This window comes from Gorilla gorilla, chromosome 3, assembly GCF_029281585.2.
Source record: "Gorilla gorilla gorilla isolate KB3781 chromosome 3, NHGRI_mGorGor1-v2.1_pri, whole genome shotgun sequence".
Classification (NCBI taxonomy): domain Eukaryota; kingdom Metazoa; phylum Chordata; class Mammalia; order Primates; family Hominidae; genus Gorilla; species Gorilla gorilla.
In genome coordinates this window covers 132,631,075-132,650,983 of record NC_073227.2, presented here as the reverse complement: position 1 = coordinate 132,650,983, position 19,909 = coordinate 132,631,075, and the positions used below count along the sequence as shown (strand labels likewise).

The 19,909-nt window shown below is 35.3% G+C and overlaps 1 protein-coding gene across 3 annotated transcripts in view; it reads right to left on the bottom strand.

The window, feature by feature from the left end:
• AP1AR (adaptor related protein complex 1 associated regulatory protein) overlaps positions 1–19,909 on the bottom strand; it is a 52,564-nt gene that overhangs the window by 7,279 nt on the left and 25,376 nt on the right. Inside the window, exons 3-11 of one of the 3 annotated variants that reach the window (XR_010133462.1) lie at positions 19,647–19,673; positions 16,617–16,642; positions 13,552–13,648; positions 11,334–11,432; positions 9,353–9,411; positions 8,610–8,683; positions 7,698–7,826; positions 6,003–6,269; positions 5,502–5,607 (exon numbers count right to left, since the gene is read on the bottom strand). Coding sequence is in view for 2 of the 3 variants with exons in the window: in XM_055385178.2 (XP_055241153.1) it covers positions 6,004–6,269; positions 7,698–7,826; positions 8,610–8,683; positions 9,353–9,411; positions 11,334–11,432; positions 13,552–13,648; positions 16,617–16,642; positions 19,647–19,673 (777 nt within the window). In the remaining variant the exon portion in view is untranslated. Of the gene's footprint in view, positions 1–4,366; positions 6,270–7,697; positions 7,827–8,609; positions 8,684–9,352; positions 9,412–11,333; positions 11,433–13,551; positions 13,649–16,616; positions 16,643–19,646; positions 19,674–19,909 lie in introns of those variants that run through there. The other 2 variants (XM_055385178.2, XM_004040291.5) reach the window with 2 other exon arrangements.

Sequence of the window (19,909 nt, the reverse complement as noted above, 5' to 3'; positions counted from 1 at the left end):
TTGTCCTCAGATCCAACCTATTCAACCTACATGAAAATACTTATTTGTCCTTTACCTCTTAAGCAATGAACTTAGGGCTGGGAGCACTGGTGAAGAAACTGGGATGGCATTAGGTTCAGCTCTGTTGCTGGTTTCATAATTTTGTTGCTGATGGAAGGCTACCAAGGGACTAGAGATGAACCAGTTTGGCCCTGCTTAGTGGCATCAGTAAAATAACTGCTTGAAGGCTCAAATCAAGACAGTGACTTTTTTTTTTTTTTTTTTTTTTAGACTACTCAAGTGCAGTAGTCAGAAGGGGGGAAAAGAGTAGAACAAGAAATTCAATCTGTAACTGACTATGAACAATCAACTGAGCTAATTCAACAGTGACATTTTAAAACAGAAAACTTCTGAGATTAGACAGTCACAATAAGGTGTGACAATGAAATTTCCCCTTAGTTCACAGTGCCTTTTTATAATAATATCACTTTCGGCGTCTTGAAAGTTTTTTAATCCTCCAAAGTTAGGTTAGACACATTCTTTTTTTTTTTTGAGTCAGAGTTTCGCTCTTGTTGCCCAGGCTAGAGTGCAATGGCGCGATCTCGGCTCACTACAACCTCTGCCTCCCGGGTTCAAGCAATTCTCCTGCCTCAGCCTCCAGAGTAGCTAGGATTACAGGCATGCTCCACCACGCCTGGCTAATTTTGTATTTTTAGTAGAGATGGGATTTCTCCATGTTGGTCAGGCTGCTCTTGAACTCCTGACCTCGGGTGATCTGCCTGTCTTGGCCTCCCAAAGTGCTGGGATCACAGGCATGAGCCACCGCACCCGCCCAGGTTAGACACATTCTTTTTAATAGCTAAGCAAAAAAATCCCCTGAAGCCCCCAAAACTCTCAAAACAATACTGACCTAATTTCTACTGGAAAGAATTGTACAGTGTTGAGTGTGGGCTCTGAGTCATACTGCTTGGGTTTATCTACTATTCCTGTAAAATTTGACATAACTCAGATTGCTTTTTTGAAAAACAAGGATTAAATAGTGCCTCCTTCATAGGGTCTCTGTGAATATCAACTGAGATAAAGTATGTAGTCTCCTTACCACAGCATTTACACACAGTACCTGTTCCTCTGAGTAGCATGGGGCAGAGTTAGGTCCTTATTTTTAATGGTCTCATATAAGATTTCTGAACTACAGAGGACATTACTATATCTGGGTAGGAGGAAATAAATCTTTAAATTTGAAATAATAATATACAATTTTAAATATCATTTTCCAAATTTAATTTCATTTTCCCCTTTAATATTTCCTAAGGATTCAAGAATCAGATGCAGGGATTCTGTTTCTCTCCATTTTTATTGTTACTGTTGTTGTTTTACATTTAGGATTTCAATGTGGAATCTCAGATTTCTTTTGTGAACTCCTTTACTGTCAGATAATTAACCAGAAATACCAAATAAATGAAGATGGGAAAACACTACGTATTTAACATAAAATCTTTTTTAGATGTCTGTATTCTCAAGAAATTATGATTAGGACATGTTTACATAGTTAAACGAAACCTCTGGCCTCTGCTAGAAAAATATATTTATCTATTGAAAAAAAAGCAGGCATAATTCCAAAATATATCATTTCAAAAGTTCTAGTGTTACCAGTGGTGAGTATGGGCACGCTCCATAGTCCTTGATCTTTGTCTTCTTGGGAGAAAGAATTCAGCCAAGAGACAGAAGTATATTTAAGGCAGAAACAAGAGTTTATTGAAGCAAAAAAAAGTACACTTGGATGGAACGAAGGGGGACGTCAAAAGATTGAGTACCCAGCCTGACCTTTGTCTTAGGGCTCTTAGAGATTTATTATTTCCTATTTTTTTTCCCCGTCTCTTCCCTCCCTGTATGTGCAGTGGTTTGCCAGTATCTGGAAGGGCCTTTTGGTGGTTGAAGTTATGCACATGCTCTCTTAGGGCAATTTTCCCTTACTGGGCTAGCACTCCCGGCCAAGCCCCATGGGAAGGTCATATATTTGTCAAACTCTGTCATTTTGCCCCTTACTGCACATGCCTGGACATGCCCCCAGAGGAAGGCCAAACTCTGCCATCTTAAATTCTTATTGGGAAGTTGTTGCCCATGAGCTCAAGATGTCTCCTGTTAGATTTTCCCCTCCCTGTCACCAGCCCTCACAGTCTTTGTGGCGCTGTCCTGCCCTATTCACATCTGCCTATCTACTCTAAAACTAGTATCTTTTAAATAAAAACCCTTCTATAACTCCACATCCCCTTCCAGCTACCCCATTTCTCTGCTCTCTTTTCAAATTGTCTGCATTAGCTGTTCTTTATTCTTCATCCCCAACTCCCCAGTTTCCATCCCTTCATTTGTGTAACTGTCTCCAAATGCAACTAAAGCAGCGGACCTCTTTTCAAAGCATTTGCTATTGTTGAGCCCTCTTATTTCCTGGCTTCTGTGACACTATTCTCTGGTTCCTGCATTCCTCCTGTATCTGTTTCTTTTGACTGTTTCACTACCCCCAACTTCTAAATGTCAACACTTAGTGGGGCTTTTCTGCCTATGTGCTCCCCTGGGGTGAACTCAGCTGGTTTAATGACGTAAAATACCATTTTCCTACTAATGACTCCCAAACTTGAACCTAGACCTCTTTCTTGGGCTGCAGACATATATCTCATCACCTACTTGACATCTTCATCCAAATATCTTATGAACACCTCAAAGTTAACTTTTCAAATAGAACTCTTTCATTTTCCCCACTTTCCCAAACCTGTTCCTCCCATTACACTGAAGTCAAATCAGAACCAAGAAGTTATAGTTAAGGGCACTTGAAGCTACTAGGCTGGCTGTCAGACATCTATAGATTTGGCCAGTAGGGAGACAATGAGTCCAAATAGATTGAGACAGTTTATTATTTACACAGACAGCAAAAGCAGTATCAGGATGGAGTCAGCTCCCTGTATACCTGGTCCTTAGGGACATCCCTGGATGACACTGAACCAAGGGGACAAGATGACAGATGACAAGTAGAAATAGCTCTGTTGAGGAGCCATCTCTAAACTATAGCTAAACATTTTAATAGTCGGTATCTGTACCTGAATGAGAGTGAGGTCACTGGAAACCAGTTGGATGAGAAATTGCCTCACGGCAGCCTTTTGTAAGACAGGGAGGTATTTTGCAAGATAAATGGCCCTTTGACAGCTCCTTTACGATGGCCTATCTTGCCATGGAGGATCCAGAGAGGATCACGATGTTTTCTACCAAGACCTGTGTCAGACTGTGGTTGAGTTTTGCCTACGTGGACTATGTGCAGTGAGCAAGGTAGCCACGGCACCATGCCAGATGTGTTACCCCTACAGTAGTATCTGATTCTACCCCTTCCTTTAGTCTTATATCCAACCCATCAGAAAATCCTGATGATTCTACCTCTAAAATAAATCTGCTCTGCCTTTTCACAGCCATTGTAAACCCAAGGCACACTATATTCCACTGGGAGTGCTATATATCCACTCTTGCCTTCTTACAATCCATTCTCTACACAGCAACTAAAGCAATCTTTTGAAAATGTGTATATGATGACTGTACATCCTTGCTTACAAAAAATTTCAGTGGCTTTCTATTACACATCAAATTTAAAACTCATTCTTGGTCTACAAGGTCTTGCATCATCTGGCCCTTAACTACCACTCCAGTATCATCTCATATCACTCTTCCCCCTCACTCATGATGCTTCATTCCCAGTGGTCTTTGTATTCACAGAACATAACAAACTCTTTCCCACCTCAGGTACTTTGTACTTGCCATTCCCTTTGCTTATAACATGCTTCACACCAGGTTTTACTTGACTGTTTCCTGCTTAACAATTAGGTTTTAGCCAAGTAAACAATTCACAAGTTAACAACTAAAACTTAAAACAAGTTTTAGCCAAGCTATCTCCTCAGAGAGGATTGTCCTGACCTATGAGAAGTAGTCAATTGGCCCCCAGTTACTCTCTCTCCTATAATCTTGTATGTTTTCTAACTGTGACCTGTGATTTTCTTGCATATATGTTTACTTATTATTGTCCATCTCTCTCACCAGAATGGTAAGCAAAGAGCAGAGACCTTATATGTCTTTGTACTTCTATGTCCCTAACACGCACCAGACAGAGTTCCAATAATATTAAATACTATTCCAATATTTGCTGAATAAGTTATTTCTAGTACTTTTTATAAACACAAAACAAAACGTTAACTTTTTTTAACAGTTAAAACACATTTTCTAGTTCCACCTTGCTTTCTTAATTTACTTTTGTCTTCACGTCAGATTTAATAAAATAATTACAAGTCAGGAATCAGAATACCTGCATGTTTATGGAGTAAAACCAATAATAGTCAAATAACTTATTACCTTTAAGTGTAAAAATGTGTTTATTCACAACCATTTGTAAATTACCATTTGTTACCATTCCTTCAAAAAATTCTTTATGAACAAAAAGCCAAGAAAAATTACAATCGTAGCTTATGCCAAACCAAAAATATACATCTGATGTATACAAACTTTAAAAAGCATTAACACAGGCAATGTGAATATAGATTACCTTAAAAATATTTCCAAGACACAGCTACAACTTAAATTATGTTAAGACAGATATAAATAATAGCATTACCTAATGTATTATATTTACATATTTAAAGTATCATATTAATTTCTATGACATAAAAAAGGAGATAAAACTACAGATGTCATTGCTTAGCAGTTCAAATATTGAAAGGGCCACATGATTTTTTTTTTAAGCACAGCAAGAACTTTAGGTTACTATTTATATCTGGACCTTCCTATATTTATAAGAACATGCACCGTCATTGTTGCAAGAGGAAAAAAATTAAAAACATTAAGGAAAAACCAAAAAACAGTTTGCTTACTAAAATCATACCAAATCCTCAGCAAAATCAAGGAAAGCAATTATGGAGTGTTTTCTATCCCTGGCCTTTTAAATTGACATATACATTTTAGAGAAAAGAACAGTAATTGTCTAGCACAAAATGCAGTTATAGATATTGATATGCTTAGTTCTATCCCATTAAAGCACCTTGTACTACAAGGTAAAGGAAAGCTTAATAAAATCAATGGAGCCTTTCATACCAGAAAGGATTTTATTTGAAATACCCGTATTACCTTTTTAGATTTCCTTTTCTGAAATCATGCAGAGAATATGTTCTGTGTAAAATCTAACATCGTTCATTGGAAATATAGAATTTTTTAAAAATAATGGCACCTAAAAACTTAATACTGTATATCAATTAAAGTCAATATAGTGGCATGTAAAATGAAGTGGAAAAAACTAAATATATATATATATATCTTCTTAAATATTATTTTTTATTATTACCAACTTGAAATGTCCAAACTCTGAAGGGTTATTTTTATATTATCTTTTGTTCAGATTGAATCAACATTATCATACTAGGACATGTAAATAAACACATGTAATGCCGATACTTCAGCATTTCTTAGAGTCATCTACTCACATCAACTGTACTTACTATTAGATAATAAAATCCAAAGAAGTCATAGAAATAAATAATGCTGGAAACGGGAACACTATTCTAAATCTGAATCTGACGATCCCTCCTCATGCTTCCTTCACATCTGCTGAGAATTAACAAAAAAGTCTTAATATTTTCATAGTTAGACAATGAAATAGGCTTCATAAATCATTCAAAGTAAAATTAATTTAAAAAATTGAAAGTGGAAATCTACCATAGTAAACAGAAATGCTATAAAGACAAGACAAAGTAAATTTAATCAGTAACATGACAGGACCATTAAATTGGTCTTGAAAAGCAGAAGGCAGATGATGAAATTGCACTTAATTCTGTATCAATTCAGATCCTATCATCCCTACTCCTTTGTAATAAAATAAGCATTTACAACATGGTTTCTTACACGTCTCCCTTACAAAAAGGCTAAGCACAATCACTTATACATTCTAGTTGGTTTTTAACATTTGGTCATAACTGATAAACAAGGTCACACAATTTTACCCTATCGAGTCTGTTGATCTGTGTCAGAATGCCTTATGCCAGAATCAGACAGTTCTAATACAGGATTTACAAATCCAGAATACTCGGAATTTCCATTATCATCCATTTCGGCACTAACAAAATCATTTTCCCACTCCAGCCCATTGGAATCATCAGAGGCTGATGTAGGATTACTTCCAGTCTTCTTGTTGCTATACTTAAGTGCTGCCCGTAGAATGTCTTCCTCTGTTTTGGAACGTTCTCTCATTGGAAGCATTCTATTCATTCCTATGATTTGAACAGAGTTTTTAGAAATCTCAGAACAGATAATAAAGCTATATTTAAAAACTCCCAAGTTTAGCAATGTAGTTTTTATTTAACTATCAGACTTGATGTGTGAATTAACTTAAAGACCCAGTCCCATGGAGGCCTTCTTAAGGGAAATTGTTGGGTTCTAACCCTGAAGTATGCCTCAGATAAAAATAAATATTAACAGTCACCAAAGGGCAGTTTTGATGCATCATTGATTATCTGATAAGATGAAATTCCTGAAGGCTCATAAATAAAACAGAATGGATGGAGGATTTCAACTGCTGTTAGTCTTATATAGCCAAGTTAGTATGTCTGCCAAAGTCTTTTCCCACCCACAAAATTTCATTTCCCAGAGAATGACAATCACTCTAATGATAACATGTACTTTTCCAGCATTTACTAGGTTCCAGTTAATGTGACATATATGCCACAGATATGAACTGATTTAATCCCCAACAACTCTATGGAGTATAGTACTATCATTATTCTCATTCTATAGTTGAGGTAACCGGGACAGAAAGGCTAAGTGATTTGGGTAAGGTCACACAGCTAAAAAGTGGTGAAGCAAGAATTTTAATCCATTCAGTCTGGCTCCAAAGTCTGTGGTATTATGCTCTTCTGACTCTACCACAACAGAGTAGAGACATTTCTATGGGAAACTGTTCTAGATCTAATTCTGAACAAAATGAAATTGGTAAAGTGAAAGTGTCAATAATCTTGAAAGGAAAAAATAATGTCATTTTACTGGCAGAAGGAAGGGAGACAGGACAGAAAAGAAATTTGAATCTGTAAGTACAGAATCAACATTGGTAACAGAATTAAAATCTAGGATTCACAAAGAGATTGTAATATTCCCAGACACATTTAATGATTTTCTTTTTTGACCTTAAAGCTCAGATCCCACCATAAAAGAACATTTAAATCTGTAACACCGTTGTCTGTCACTCCTGAAAAATCACAAAGACTCAACCCAGTAAAACAAGTTATTTCTATAGATAAGAAAAAAATATGAGCTAGGTACTAATATAACTTTGTAGATCTGTATCTGGTGGATTTGTTTCTGTGGATTTATTTCTAAGAGAAGTTATATTTAACTTCTGGCTTTGGACTGTCCACAAGGGGGTAGTAATCCTTCATACTGAGTAATGTCATGGGCTTGGATTACAAAAACCTTAAAGAAATCAACATTTATTTTCTAAATCTAAAGAAACATTAAAAATTAAGCAATTTTCTAAAAATTTTTATCAAGAGATAATCACCAATACAATAACGGTCTAAAAAGTGTTTATATGATTTTTCAAGGCCTTGAATTTATTTCCATTTAAATAAAGACCAAGGTAGATTTACATAAATCAACACAGATTACGTTAAATTTTTCAGGTAAAATTGTGAATTATAAAATACCTTCTTCATCTTCCCACTCTAGATCTAAGGATGTGCTGTCGTCATTTCCACTAGTTGATTTAGTTTTGGTCATTAAATCACAACTGCTTTCTGTATTTGGTGTCAAAACTGTAGCATCTGATGAGAGTCCTAGAATATACACGAAATACAATTGAATACTCTCATCTACTCTTCCACCGCAACAGCCGTTTTATTTTGTAACAATTATCTGTCTCTAAATATTATTATTATTACTTTTAGCTTCATAAGAAATAATTCTGGAAATCATTTTATTGGTAAGTTTCTGTTAGGAACAGTATAAAGAAACTTTTCTCTCTTTTTTTTTTTGCCATCTAAGCATAGCAAACATGCAAATATAAATGATTATAAACTTTTCAAATATGATTAACTCCAGATAATATTTTTAACAGTCAATTACAAAGCGGCACAAAAAACAATGAACAAGAAAGATAAAACAAAAAGCAACCTATATTTTCAAAAGGAACCACTACCATACTATGCTTCCACTATTGGGAAGCATAAGAGTTTTTGCTTTTGAAACCTGAGGAAATATTTTAATCTTATAAGTCAATCTGTAATAAGTAAAAAATAAGTACACTTTTCTATTACTTCCTCCCACCTTTCCTTTCTTTTTTTTTGGAAAGGGAAGGGTTAGGATCAGAGTAGAAATGGAAAAAGGAGTGCCTGACTTCCTATATGGATCTACAGAAATAGTCTGAGATTTTTCTTTGCTCCAACTTCTTTTTAAAAAGAAAAGATGAGGTTGTATAATTAATGACTACCTAGGAAATTGACCTATCTGGGAATTACAAATTTAAGAACAGAAAGTTCTTCTACAGAAACAGAGCCAGAATCTCTACTTATCTGTTTACTGTGGCATAAAAAGTACAGAAAATACTTTAAAAAACTTACTACTACTTCGAAAAACTTCATACTGTGACTTCATATTTCTCAAACAAGATTCGAAGTCATCTTCTGGTCCTGAACTGTAATAAAAGTGAAATAATTTTTTAATATATTCATGGTAGCTGCAATATGACAAATATTTAAGCTAATGATGGCATTGTGGCTTGAAGACCTATGTCATACAAATTCATAACTGCTGTACAATTAGAATAACCTAATGAAAATAGTTCTTAATTTTCTTAATACTAAAATGAAACTGAAAATAAGAAGATTTTCGTTAATCCTGAAGTCCAATCTCCAAAGCTTAGCCATAAGTCCAACTTTACAATAATGAATCATGAACAATATTCTTTGAATGAGTAGTGGTACTTGTGGAAATGTGACACTGAAATATCTCTTCCAAAAAATGACCACACATAAACTTTATTATAAGAAAGAGAGGGACTAAGGAAAACACAAACAACTAGGGTATAAACAACTCACCCAAAGGCATTCAGCTATTGTATCACATCTATATGGGAAATGAGACCACTCTTAAAAATGCAATAAAGTCAGTTTAAATGAATAATAATCATGTTTCAACTTAAATGTTCTCAGTTTTCTTCCAAGACAATGTCTTTTAGAAGGCATAATTTTCAGGGAACACATAAACATGAATGCGTATATACACATCTTGAGGTGAACGATGCTCTACACCGCAATAAAATGTTCTACCACAAAGGGAAGGAGGCATATGTTTCACTATTTACCTTTGATATTCTCCATTGTTGGAAGGATGATATTGCTGCACAATTCTCTGCCTTTCTTGCTTTGGAAACATAATGTAATAAGAAAAATCACTCTGTTGTAAAATTATATATTTTAAAACCACTCATGCAACACCAAAAAGTATTTTTTTCTAGTTTCTAAAAAAAAAAGTTATTTTGTTGATATATTTTTCCTTAAATCCATCACTATTCAATTCTATATCCCCTTATTTATGGGAAGAATTTTTCTGAATTTATCTATGTGTAATCCAGAAGTGGCCAGAATATTCATAGTGTTATTAAAAAATAACTTTTTTTTTTAACAGATATGTATTGATATCCTTAACATTCTTGGTATACCCAAGAACTTCCAACCAACTGGAAAAATGAGGAGCAGGAAAGGAATAGTTAAAACAATACATGAAGTTCCATTCTGGGTGAAATAAGTAGCAATACAACAACAGATTTATAAGATCTGGCTGAGTTGACTCAGAAATAATAAAAGCAATAGGCTAAGATTTAGAAGAACTGTTGGAGTTGTGGCTCTGATAGCTATTAGCTATATATCCCTGGCATGGCCTTTACCTACTGTTCCTTCACCTATAAATTACAGATAGCTATATTACTGCTCTAGCAAACTCAGGGTTCCCATGAAAATAAAATGACTTGGTGGGTGTCTGTGTATGTCTGTGTGTCAGTATGTGCTGTATAGACTGTAATGTGTTCCTACATCAAATATTTAAACCAGGGTAGGAAAAACTCAGAGAATCCTGGAAATCACCCATATGGATGCTGCATATGGAATGCTTTGTCTTTAAAAGGGAAGCAGTAGATAATCTATTACAGTAAAAAGTGTCTATATGATAACCAGAAAAATACTTTTCTTAGTAGAAGGTAAAAGTTAAAAACTTGTTCAATATTTAGAACTGACTTAAAAAGAAAATATATTCCTTCATATAATCTGCTAAAACAGCAGAGAGAAAGAGAAAGGGAAAAAAATGAAGGAAAGTTGGGGGGAGAAGGACACAGTTCACATAGAAATCATGTAACAATATGACAGACATGATATTTCAGTTTCCCTAAGTTTTACAATGTGACATGATCTTTATACTACTTCAATTAACACTACAGAGGTGAATCCAAACAGGCAAAATATGGAGGAAGATATTAAGGATACCGGCTAAGCACTGTTGTGCTTGAACTTTGGCTCTGGCCCTAATTAACTGTAGGATCTCAAGCAACTTACAAAACATATCCTACTCTCAGTTTTCTCATTTGTAAAACAGGGATTAAAAACACTATCTCATAAGATTGTTGTGAGGATTAAATAAGGTAAAACATTGCTGCTCCTGACAGTTAGGGTTCCATAAATGCCTGTTACTTACAGCTGCCAGCCATTATGGTAATGCAGCATGGTAAGATACGGTAAATCTGCTGTCTTCTCTGATAATATTCCAACGATTTCTCAAGACCCAAACTCCCAATCTCCCAAGGACACAAGAATAAAGATGAGAAGCAAGTAATAATTTTATGGGGAAAATAGCACAGTTTATCCAGTTCCAGGAAAAAAAGAAATTCTAGCAATTTAAAAAACTGTTAAAAAAAAAAAACCCTCACAAAACAAAATGCTTTGCCAATTATATTTAAAGGCTAGTTTTGCAACGCTTTCCCTCTAAGAGTACATTTAATTTTTCCAAAAGAATACTGAATTTTATAGCACTAAAATTTATCTTTAGGATAAACAGGAATCAGCATTTGCTAATCTAAAGCTAAATAGCATTGAGTATCAAGCATGTAATCTGATGTTATTTCTAGCTGTTAATGACTAATTTGCCTTGAAAATTCTTAAGAATATATGGGTAAACACATTCGTTGTTAAACAAGAAGTCCTTGAGAAGAGGAAAAAAAGAGTCCCAACTAAGATTTGTCAGAGAAAATAAGGAGAAAAGCAACCCTAATATATGCTGGGGTCTTTTCCCCTCACCTCCAAGAGCTTTCGCTGCTTTGCTGCCCTGGCTGCTTCACGCTGTGCAGCGTATAAAGCTTCTTCTTCTAGTTTTAACTTCTCTTCTTGTAAGGCTAACTGTACATGAACAAAACGATAAGGATTAACAAAAATCAGAACCTGTCTAACTGCTCTAAAAATAAAATGCTTCTATTTATAAAACAAAAAATAAATTATTAAAAAATAATTGATCTCTACAAAGCATAACAGAATTGAAGTGTTTGCAATTGTTTAAATTTTTTCTTTTACAAAATAACCCAAAGGATATAAAACACATTACACAATTCCTTAGAAACTGAGTTATGAAGCAGTAGCATCTATTCTGTATAAATATAGAAGTGTTTCTTTAGAATCTGCAGTGATCTTCATTTTAAACAATCATTCCAACACCTATCACCCTCACTAGTTTGCCGGTTTTGGCCCTCATAAATCCAGTATCTTTAAGATCAATTACATCACTGTGACCAAAGTGAACTCAGCTTTCACAAAATTCATGTCTTGCCATCTAATTAACATCAATGCACATGTCTCCTTAATTTTATTACTATCAAACTACTAAAAAATTACTTTCAAATGTAAGTTCTTGCTATTCATAAGAGCACATAAACTGCTTTAGTAATATCTATTGTATGTTAAAGTTAACTTGAAAATCAAATTTCAACACAAATTTTTTTCTTTAGACTAATATTAACAGCTACTGTATAGCTTACGTTAATGCTTTTGAAATCACTAATTGGTCCTAAACATACTTTTCTTTTTGAGACAGGGTGTTATTCTGTCACCCTGCAGTACCATGGCACCAACACCGCAGCCTTGACCTCCTGGGCTCAAACCATTCTCCCACCTCAGCCTCCAGAGTAGCTGGGACTACAGGTGTGCGCCACCACCCCGGGTGAATTTTTGTATTTCTTGCAGAGATGAGGTCTTGCCAAGTTGCCCAGGCTGGTTCTTAACTCCTGGACTTGAGCAATCTGCCTGTCTTGGCCTCCAAAGTGCTGGGACTATAGGCATTAGCCACCATACCCACATTAAACAGACAAATATATGTATATGTATGTATGTATGTGTGTGTGTGCATTTATTTTTTTTTTGAGACAGGGTCTTGCTCTGTCACCCAGGCTGGAGTCTAGTGGCTCCCCTTCGACCTCCCGTAGCCTTGAGGATCCTGGGCTCAAAATCTTCCCACCTCAGCCTCCTTAGTAGCTGGGACTACAGGTGCATGCCACCATACCCGGCTAATGTTTGTATTTTTTTTAGAGATGGGTTTTCACCATGTTGCCCAGGCTGGTCTCAAATTCCTGGGCTTAAGTGATCTGTCCACCTCAGTCTCCCAAAGTGCTGGAACTACAGGTCTCCCAAAGTGCTGGAACTATGACCACCATGCCCGGTCTTAAACAGAAAAATTTTAAATGTGCAGCAGAATATGAATAATTCCATTTAGTTTAGTGGGTGCAAAACCATAATTATAGGCCCTTTCAATAAACACATTAAATAACTTTAACACTTATGATTATAAGTACTTGGTTCTCTGAGAACAAATACACCAAGACAAAAACTCTTCAAAAAACCACTTATTGTGAAACAGGGTAATTTTTTAAAAATTTGCTTTTGTTGTTGTTTCCTTTTTGAGACAGGGTCTCACTCTACTGCCCAGGCTGGAGTGCAATGGCATGATCTTGGCTCACTGCAGCCTTGACCTCTCTGGCTCAAGCAATACTCCCACCTCAGCCTCCCAAATAGCTGGGACCACAGGCATGCACCACCATACCAAGCTAATTTTGTATTTTTTGTAGAGACGGGGTTTTGCCATGTTGCTGAGGCTGGTCTCAACCTCTTGGGCTCAAGCAATCTGCCTGCCTCGGCCACCCAATGTGCTGGGATTACAGGTGTGAGCCTGCTCTAAAAGTTGGTTTTAAATACCAAGGTGCATATTCTTGCCAGAGTTCCTACTTTGTGAATTAAGAAATTATTTTTAAAAGAATGTACTATCTCCATTTTTTGGCAGCATATGATTTCTGATAAATTAAGCCAAACTAAAAGAAATTATAATAGGCTGGAATGATTTTTTTTTAACTCTTAAAACAGATTCATCTGTATATATCTAAATATAGGTCCAAAGACTCTACACAATATATTATTTAATGACAATTCTCTCTTTATGATAACATGTACTTAAGCAATATAAAAGACAATTTACCTCTTTTTGAATTTTCTTATCAAGATCTTTTTGTTTTTCGGCAATGGAATCATAATGCCTTTCTCTTAGGTCAACAATTTCTTCCTCAGTAAGAGGCCTAGAGAAAAAAAGGAGGAGGAGAAAAAGAAAAAACAAAAACTTCTGATGAGTCTAAGTCCAAATAAAACACTCAAAAAGCCAGTGAAATTCTCAAATTTTGCTGTTAAAAATGTTAAAGCAATTTGCTACAACGTCAATTGTTAAGAGTAAAAAGTATACATTCTAACACTTGCTATTATTCTAGTATATAAACTGGTAAGATGATACAATATCAGAATAGTTTTTAAAGCATTACAGCTACCTTTTAAGAAATGTGGATTTTATTTACCTTCATCTGGCTCTGCTTCAGCCATCTGACCTATGGGTATATACCCCAAACCATATTCCAAGATGCTCATCATAAAATATAAACATCAGTACACTATTACACCCTGATCTCAGCCATCATACCATTCTGGAACTCTTCTTAATCCTCCTATTTTATTCTGCTTAATCACTCTGGCTTCCCCAGGCCCTTCATCCTTCCCTTTTCTCCCAGTCTATCTGTCCCAGTCATCTTCTGGCCTTGCTTCACTTACAACCAATATGGACACCAAGGCAGATCTGAACTACTTTCTTACCAACATACTCACCTTCTTGCACTCCTATCATTATTCCATATTCACTTGGTTTACTCACATTCTGACCCTGGGTCATTTCCATGTTCAGCCCTTTCTGTTTCAGGCTGCTAGAGAAAACCTGACATCAATTTGGCACTCGGACCCCAGCAGTAGTCCTTTTATATATATGTGGCAATTCCTTCACATATCCTACACTACCAAATTAAAAATCTTCACATACTCAAGTTCCTTATTCATACTTTTTTTATCTTAAAAGGCAATTTCACTCCACTTTAAGAAATGAGGAGTATCAACCATGAATCGCCCCAACTTTGTGGCAACCCCCACTTACTTACATATATCCTTCCTATTCTCCTCACCATCCTCTAAAGAGGAATGTTCTTAACTTGTTCAGAGTCACCTACTACATTTACACTCTTGACTCACTCACCATTGAGCCCGTCTCTCCTGCCCCACTCCAGGCAATTCTCTGGGACCTTGTTCTATCAATTAGTACCTCTCTTTTACCTTTAACCTATTCCTTTTGTCTGTTTGCACCTCTCTTCCATGTGAAGGAAGGAAGGAAGAAAGAAGAAACTAAGAAAAAACCCTCCATTTGACCTGTATCTATCTCAAGCTACTGCTCCCTCTTTTTTTCAGCCAAGTCCTGAAATTAAATGTATAATATCAATAGTCAGCATACCTAGCACTTACTATGTGCCTGGCTCTCTTCTAAATGCTTCACATATATTAGCAAATTGTAATCCTCACAACAACCCTCTAAGGTAGATATAAGGATTATACATATGAGGGAAGTGAAACGAAGACAGATTAAGAGTATGGCTAAGTAAGTCATATAGTATGTGGCAAAGCCAGAATCTGAACCCCAGGTAGTGTAGCTCTTGTTCTTAACTACTGTTCTTCTCTTGCCTTCATGTCCTTACCTCCCATTCACTTGTCAACTCGCTGCAGTCTACCTCTGCTCCCATAACTCCAATAACTCTAGCAAAGGTAATCAATGGCTTCTATGTTGCCAAATACAATACACAATTTTAAGTCCTTATCTTACTACCTCAGTTTCATGGGACAGTGTTAACCATTCCCATCTGTCTGTCTGTCTCCCCTCCCTCGGCTTCCCAAGCTCTCCTGGTTCTTCTTTTTGCCTACTACTTCTTGGTCATCTTCAGAATCCTCTTCTAGTGTCCGCCTAGTCAATCCTCAGATCCTTGCTCTCTCACCATGCTCCACCTCTCCCCAAACCCCCATCTCAGTTAGGTGATCTTGGTAACTATCATGGTTAACTAGCCATTTATAGGTATTATCTCCTACTTCTGTCCCTTCAGCTCTAACTTCTGCTAGCCCTAGTTATATATTAGGGCTTTAAAATTTTTTCTTTGAAGTATAACTTAAATAAAATGAAATATAGATTTTAAGTGTTCAGTTCATAAAGTTGTTTTGATAATTGTATACACTCATGTAACTTCCACTGGAAGCAAGATATATAACACTTCCATCACCTCACATACTTTCCTTGTGCCCCTTTACAATCAATTCTCTCACTTTGCTTATGAAATTTCTAATGTCCTCCTGCTCTGCCTGGATAGTTAGCATTAACCAACCTTTCAACAATCAACACCAGGTGTTATCCCCTTAAAAATGTCTTCTTGGATTTTGTTTTGGGCAAACAGCCTCTTCTCTAAGGTTCCCTAGAATGTTCTATAATCACTATTTAATTGCTTTCCCTACCTCATATTGAAATTAGTCATCTCGAGAATCTATCTCCCAGACCAGGATGTTCTTTCTTCTAATGGAGAGACTATGTCTGATTTTTAAAATCCCAGTGTCTAGCACGGTGCTTGGCACACGACAGTTGCTTAATAAATGTTTGCTAAACTAAAAAAAGTAAGGATTATTTGTTCATAATATAACATTGTATATGAAAACTATTCTCTTGAAATTAAGAATGCTCTTTTGACTTAAAGATACTTCAAGTAACACATGCAATTTTAATAAAATATTTAAAAGCTGCTTAAATAATTATAGCATAAGGTTTTAGTTACTATTAAAAGATGTGAAAAAATTTAGTAGAATAAGTTTTAGAATGCATAAGGAAAGAAAGGGGTAATAAAGTTAAAAAATTTAAAAGAAACGTACTTATCAGTATTAAATGGTTTTAAGAAAACTAAAAAACATATAACAGGTACAACAGGAAAGCATCTGGGCACTTACATTAAATTCTTTAATATTCAAAACAGTCTTTTGAGATATATGATATTTGTCTCAATCTTATAGAAAGAAAAAACTAAAAGTTCTGAAATGTAAACTGTTTAATGTCTCAAAGCAAGCAAATGATAAAGCCTGACTTTTTAACAGAGTTTTCTTACAGTTTGCATAGAAGTTTTGTTTTTTTTTTTAACAAAGCCTTACCTATGACTGCTTCCTGGGCTCTCCCCCTGTACAAAAATTAATTAAACAATTAAAACAAATTCATTAGCTAAATTCTATTTAAAGTAACCAATACAATTTTTATTTAATCTAAATACCTTCAACTTACCCATTTTTTATCAGAGTAAATACATTTCACTATTAAATATATTTCACTATTAAAAATATTTGAAACAAAAAGCTTTAAAATTTTGCTACTTCTCCAAAGCAAAATTTAGTTTACTATCTAGCTTAATTACATAAAACCATTTGCTGGACATTTCTTAATTTTTTTTAACAAATATTTGTTACATACCAAATGAACTGTGGTCAGTATGGTATGAGACAACATATTCTCTATGTTCTCATTTATATTAACAGTTGATCCTCATTTTTTTGCAGTTTCTATATTTGCAAATTTGCCTACTTGGAAAATTTACTTGTAACCACAAAATCAATATTTGAGCTCTCTTGGTCATTCAAGGACAGGCATGGAGCAGTAAAAATTTTGAGTTGCTCAGCAATGCACATTCCCAGATGAGGTAGAACAGGGCAACAGACACTCCGCTTTCTTGTTTCAGCTCTCATGCTATAAACAAGTATCCTTTTTACAGTCTATTTAATGCCACATTGTTTGCATTTTTGTGCTTTTTTGCTGGTGATTTCTGTTTAAAATGACCTCTAAGTATTCCAGTGTTCCTAAAGTCCAAGAAAGCTATGATGTGTGTTATGGGGAAAATATGTGTGTTAGGTAAGCTTCATACAAGCATGAGTTTGTGCTATTGGCTGTGAGTTCAAAGTTAATGAATCAATAATATGTGTTTAATACAGTGCCTTACACAGAAACGCACATTGAATGAGGCTATATAATGATTGGTTGATGAACATATTGTGATCAGAGGCTTGCAGGAACCTAACCTTGTATTTCCCCTGCAGTAATGCTTCAGCATTCACTAATTTAGCATTTACAGCAACTTAAATACAATAATGAGAATCAACTTTTTGTTTTCTTTCACAAGGTTATGAAATTATCTGTAGTTTTTTCCTCCAAAGCAAAGCATAACTATTTTCAGGATTTATTCAGGTTTATGCCTATTTCTTACACATTTAAACTATTCATAACTGAAAGTTAAAATATAATAGCAGGAATAAAATTCCAAATGGTCCACATTAGTTTAGAAAGTAGCACTACAAAACAGGATGACATTCAACTAAACCAAACACAAAATATGAAGTAAATGAGAGAGGAGAAGAGGGGTTAGCAAAAACAAAAATAAAAAAATCCTCAGCCAACCAAATAAAAAGCATCTTAGGAAAATCCATGGAATCACGAGTTCTCTTGAAAAGTGTTATGATGCTGGGATGAATTCTACTGGAGGCTGAAAGAACGCTTACTTTTAACACTTGTCAGATGCTTTAAAAATATCATGTCCAGTGTTTGCTTAAACTTTTTAAGAGAAAGACATGAAGACAAAAGTGACCTCTGTGAAGGAAAAGGAGTAAGTTCTATGAAATGGAATGATATTTTACTGGGAGAACAAACGGCTAAAATAGTTTCCAAAATGTGTCCTATCAGATGAAAAATATGTATTATTATTTTAAAAAAGGATTTTTACCCACGTTAATTTAAGAAGAGCTGAGTTGAACAAGTTTAAATAATTCAGTTTAACAATAGTTTATCTCAGAATCTTTTACATGCTAATTTACACTCTGAGACTAGTATTCTATACATACTCTGAGAAAGGCTGGACTAAAGAATACATTTTTAAAGGAAAAGATTAATACATTTTCTTCTTTCCCTAGAAAACAAAAATGACAGTGTCAACTTTCAGTGTTCTTCTAGTCTAACCAATTTTAAGGATGTAGAAAGTAGACCCAGGGAGGCTAAGTAATTTGCAGAAACGTACACAATTAATTTAGTGAAGTTGCAAATTAGCATACAAACTAAAGTTCTAACTATACGAATGCCTAAGAAATGCTTCTTAGCCTTTTGACTACGATCAAATGTTGAAATATACACCACAATTTGCTGATTCTAAAATGCACTCCCTTCTCATTTTTAACACTTCTGTATTTGAGAAGCATCTTAAAACTTGCTGAGTTGTATGAGATGAAATGTAGAAAATCAACATAAAGAATAACTGATAAAAGAGATGATGGCTAAAGTCAGAAAATGTACAATAAACATGTAGAAAATCTGACATCAGAATCTATGAAAACTATAAAGAATAGGCCTACTCCAAAGCTGGGTGAAGTGGTACACACCGATGGTCCCAGCTACTCAGCTGAGGCAGGAGGACTGCTCAAGCCGAGGAGTTTGAGTCCAGCCTGGGCAACATAGCGAGATCTTGTCTCTTAAAAAGAAAACAACAGCGACAACAACAAAAAGCAATGGGTCTACTCTGGATTGTTAGGTATTTTACCTACCTAATGGCAAGAGGTTAGAAATATTAGAAATACAACTTTCTGAAGTTCCTTGGGTTTCTGTATAATGCTTTAAATCCTGTGTGTGTATATAGTGTATCTTAGATAGTAAAAAAATTCGGAATTGGCTGGGCGCGGTGGCTCACACCTGAAATCCCAGCACTTTGGGAGGCCGAGGCCGGCGGATCACAAGGTCAGGAGATCGAGACCATCCTGGCTAACATGGTGAAACCCCGTCTCTACTAAAAATACAAAAAATTAGCTGGGCGTGGTGGCGGGCGCCTGTAGTCCCAGCTACTTGGGAGGCTGAGGCAGGAGAATGGCGTGACCCGGGAGGCGGAGCTTGCAGTGAGCCAAGATCATGCCACTGCACTCCAGCCTGGGCGACAGAGCGAGACTCCGTCTCAAAAAAAAAAAAATTCGGAATTATTTTCTAATATAAATTAGTAAAAGAAGGAAATAATAAAGAACTAAAAAGTAAAAATAAAAACCAGAAAATAAAAATTCTAAAACAAAAATAATAAAAATTGTAAACATAATTGTTAGAACTAATGAGATGATTAATGAGAAAAACAAATACAAGTTTTGTACTATTATGGAAATACTTACTTCATCACTTTCTACTAGATTCTCAAACTGAAAGGACAAAAAAGTAAGCGTTAAGAGGAATGTTTGTCTTAGGTATACATCTCACAAGAAATTATGTTACTTTTTTCACTTAAAAATAATATACCTTTATATTTGTAAGCTATTTAATTCAAATGCCTCTTTAATACATCATTTCATTTGATATATTTAACAGTCCTACAAAATGGCCAAGACAAGCATATACTATTTTAATTTATGACTTTCTATGAATGAAAATCAAACAG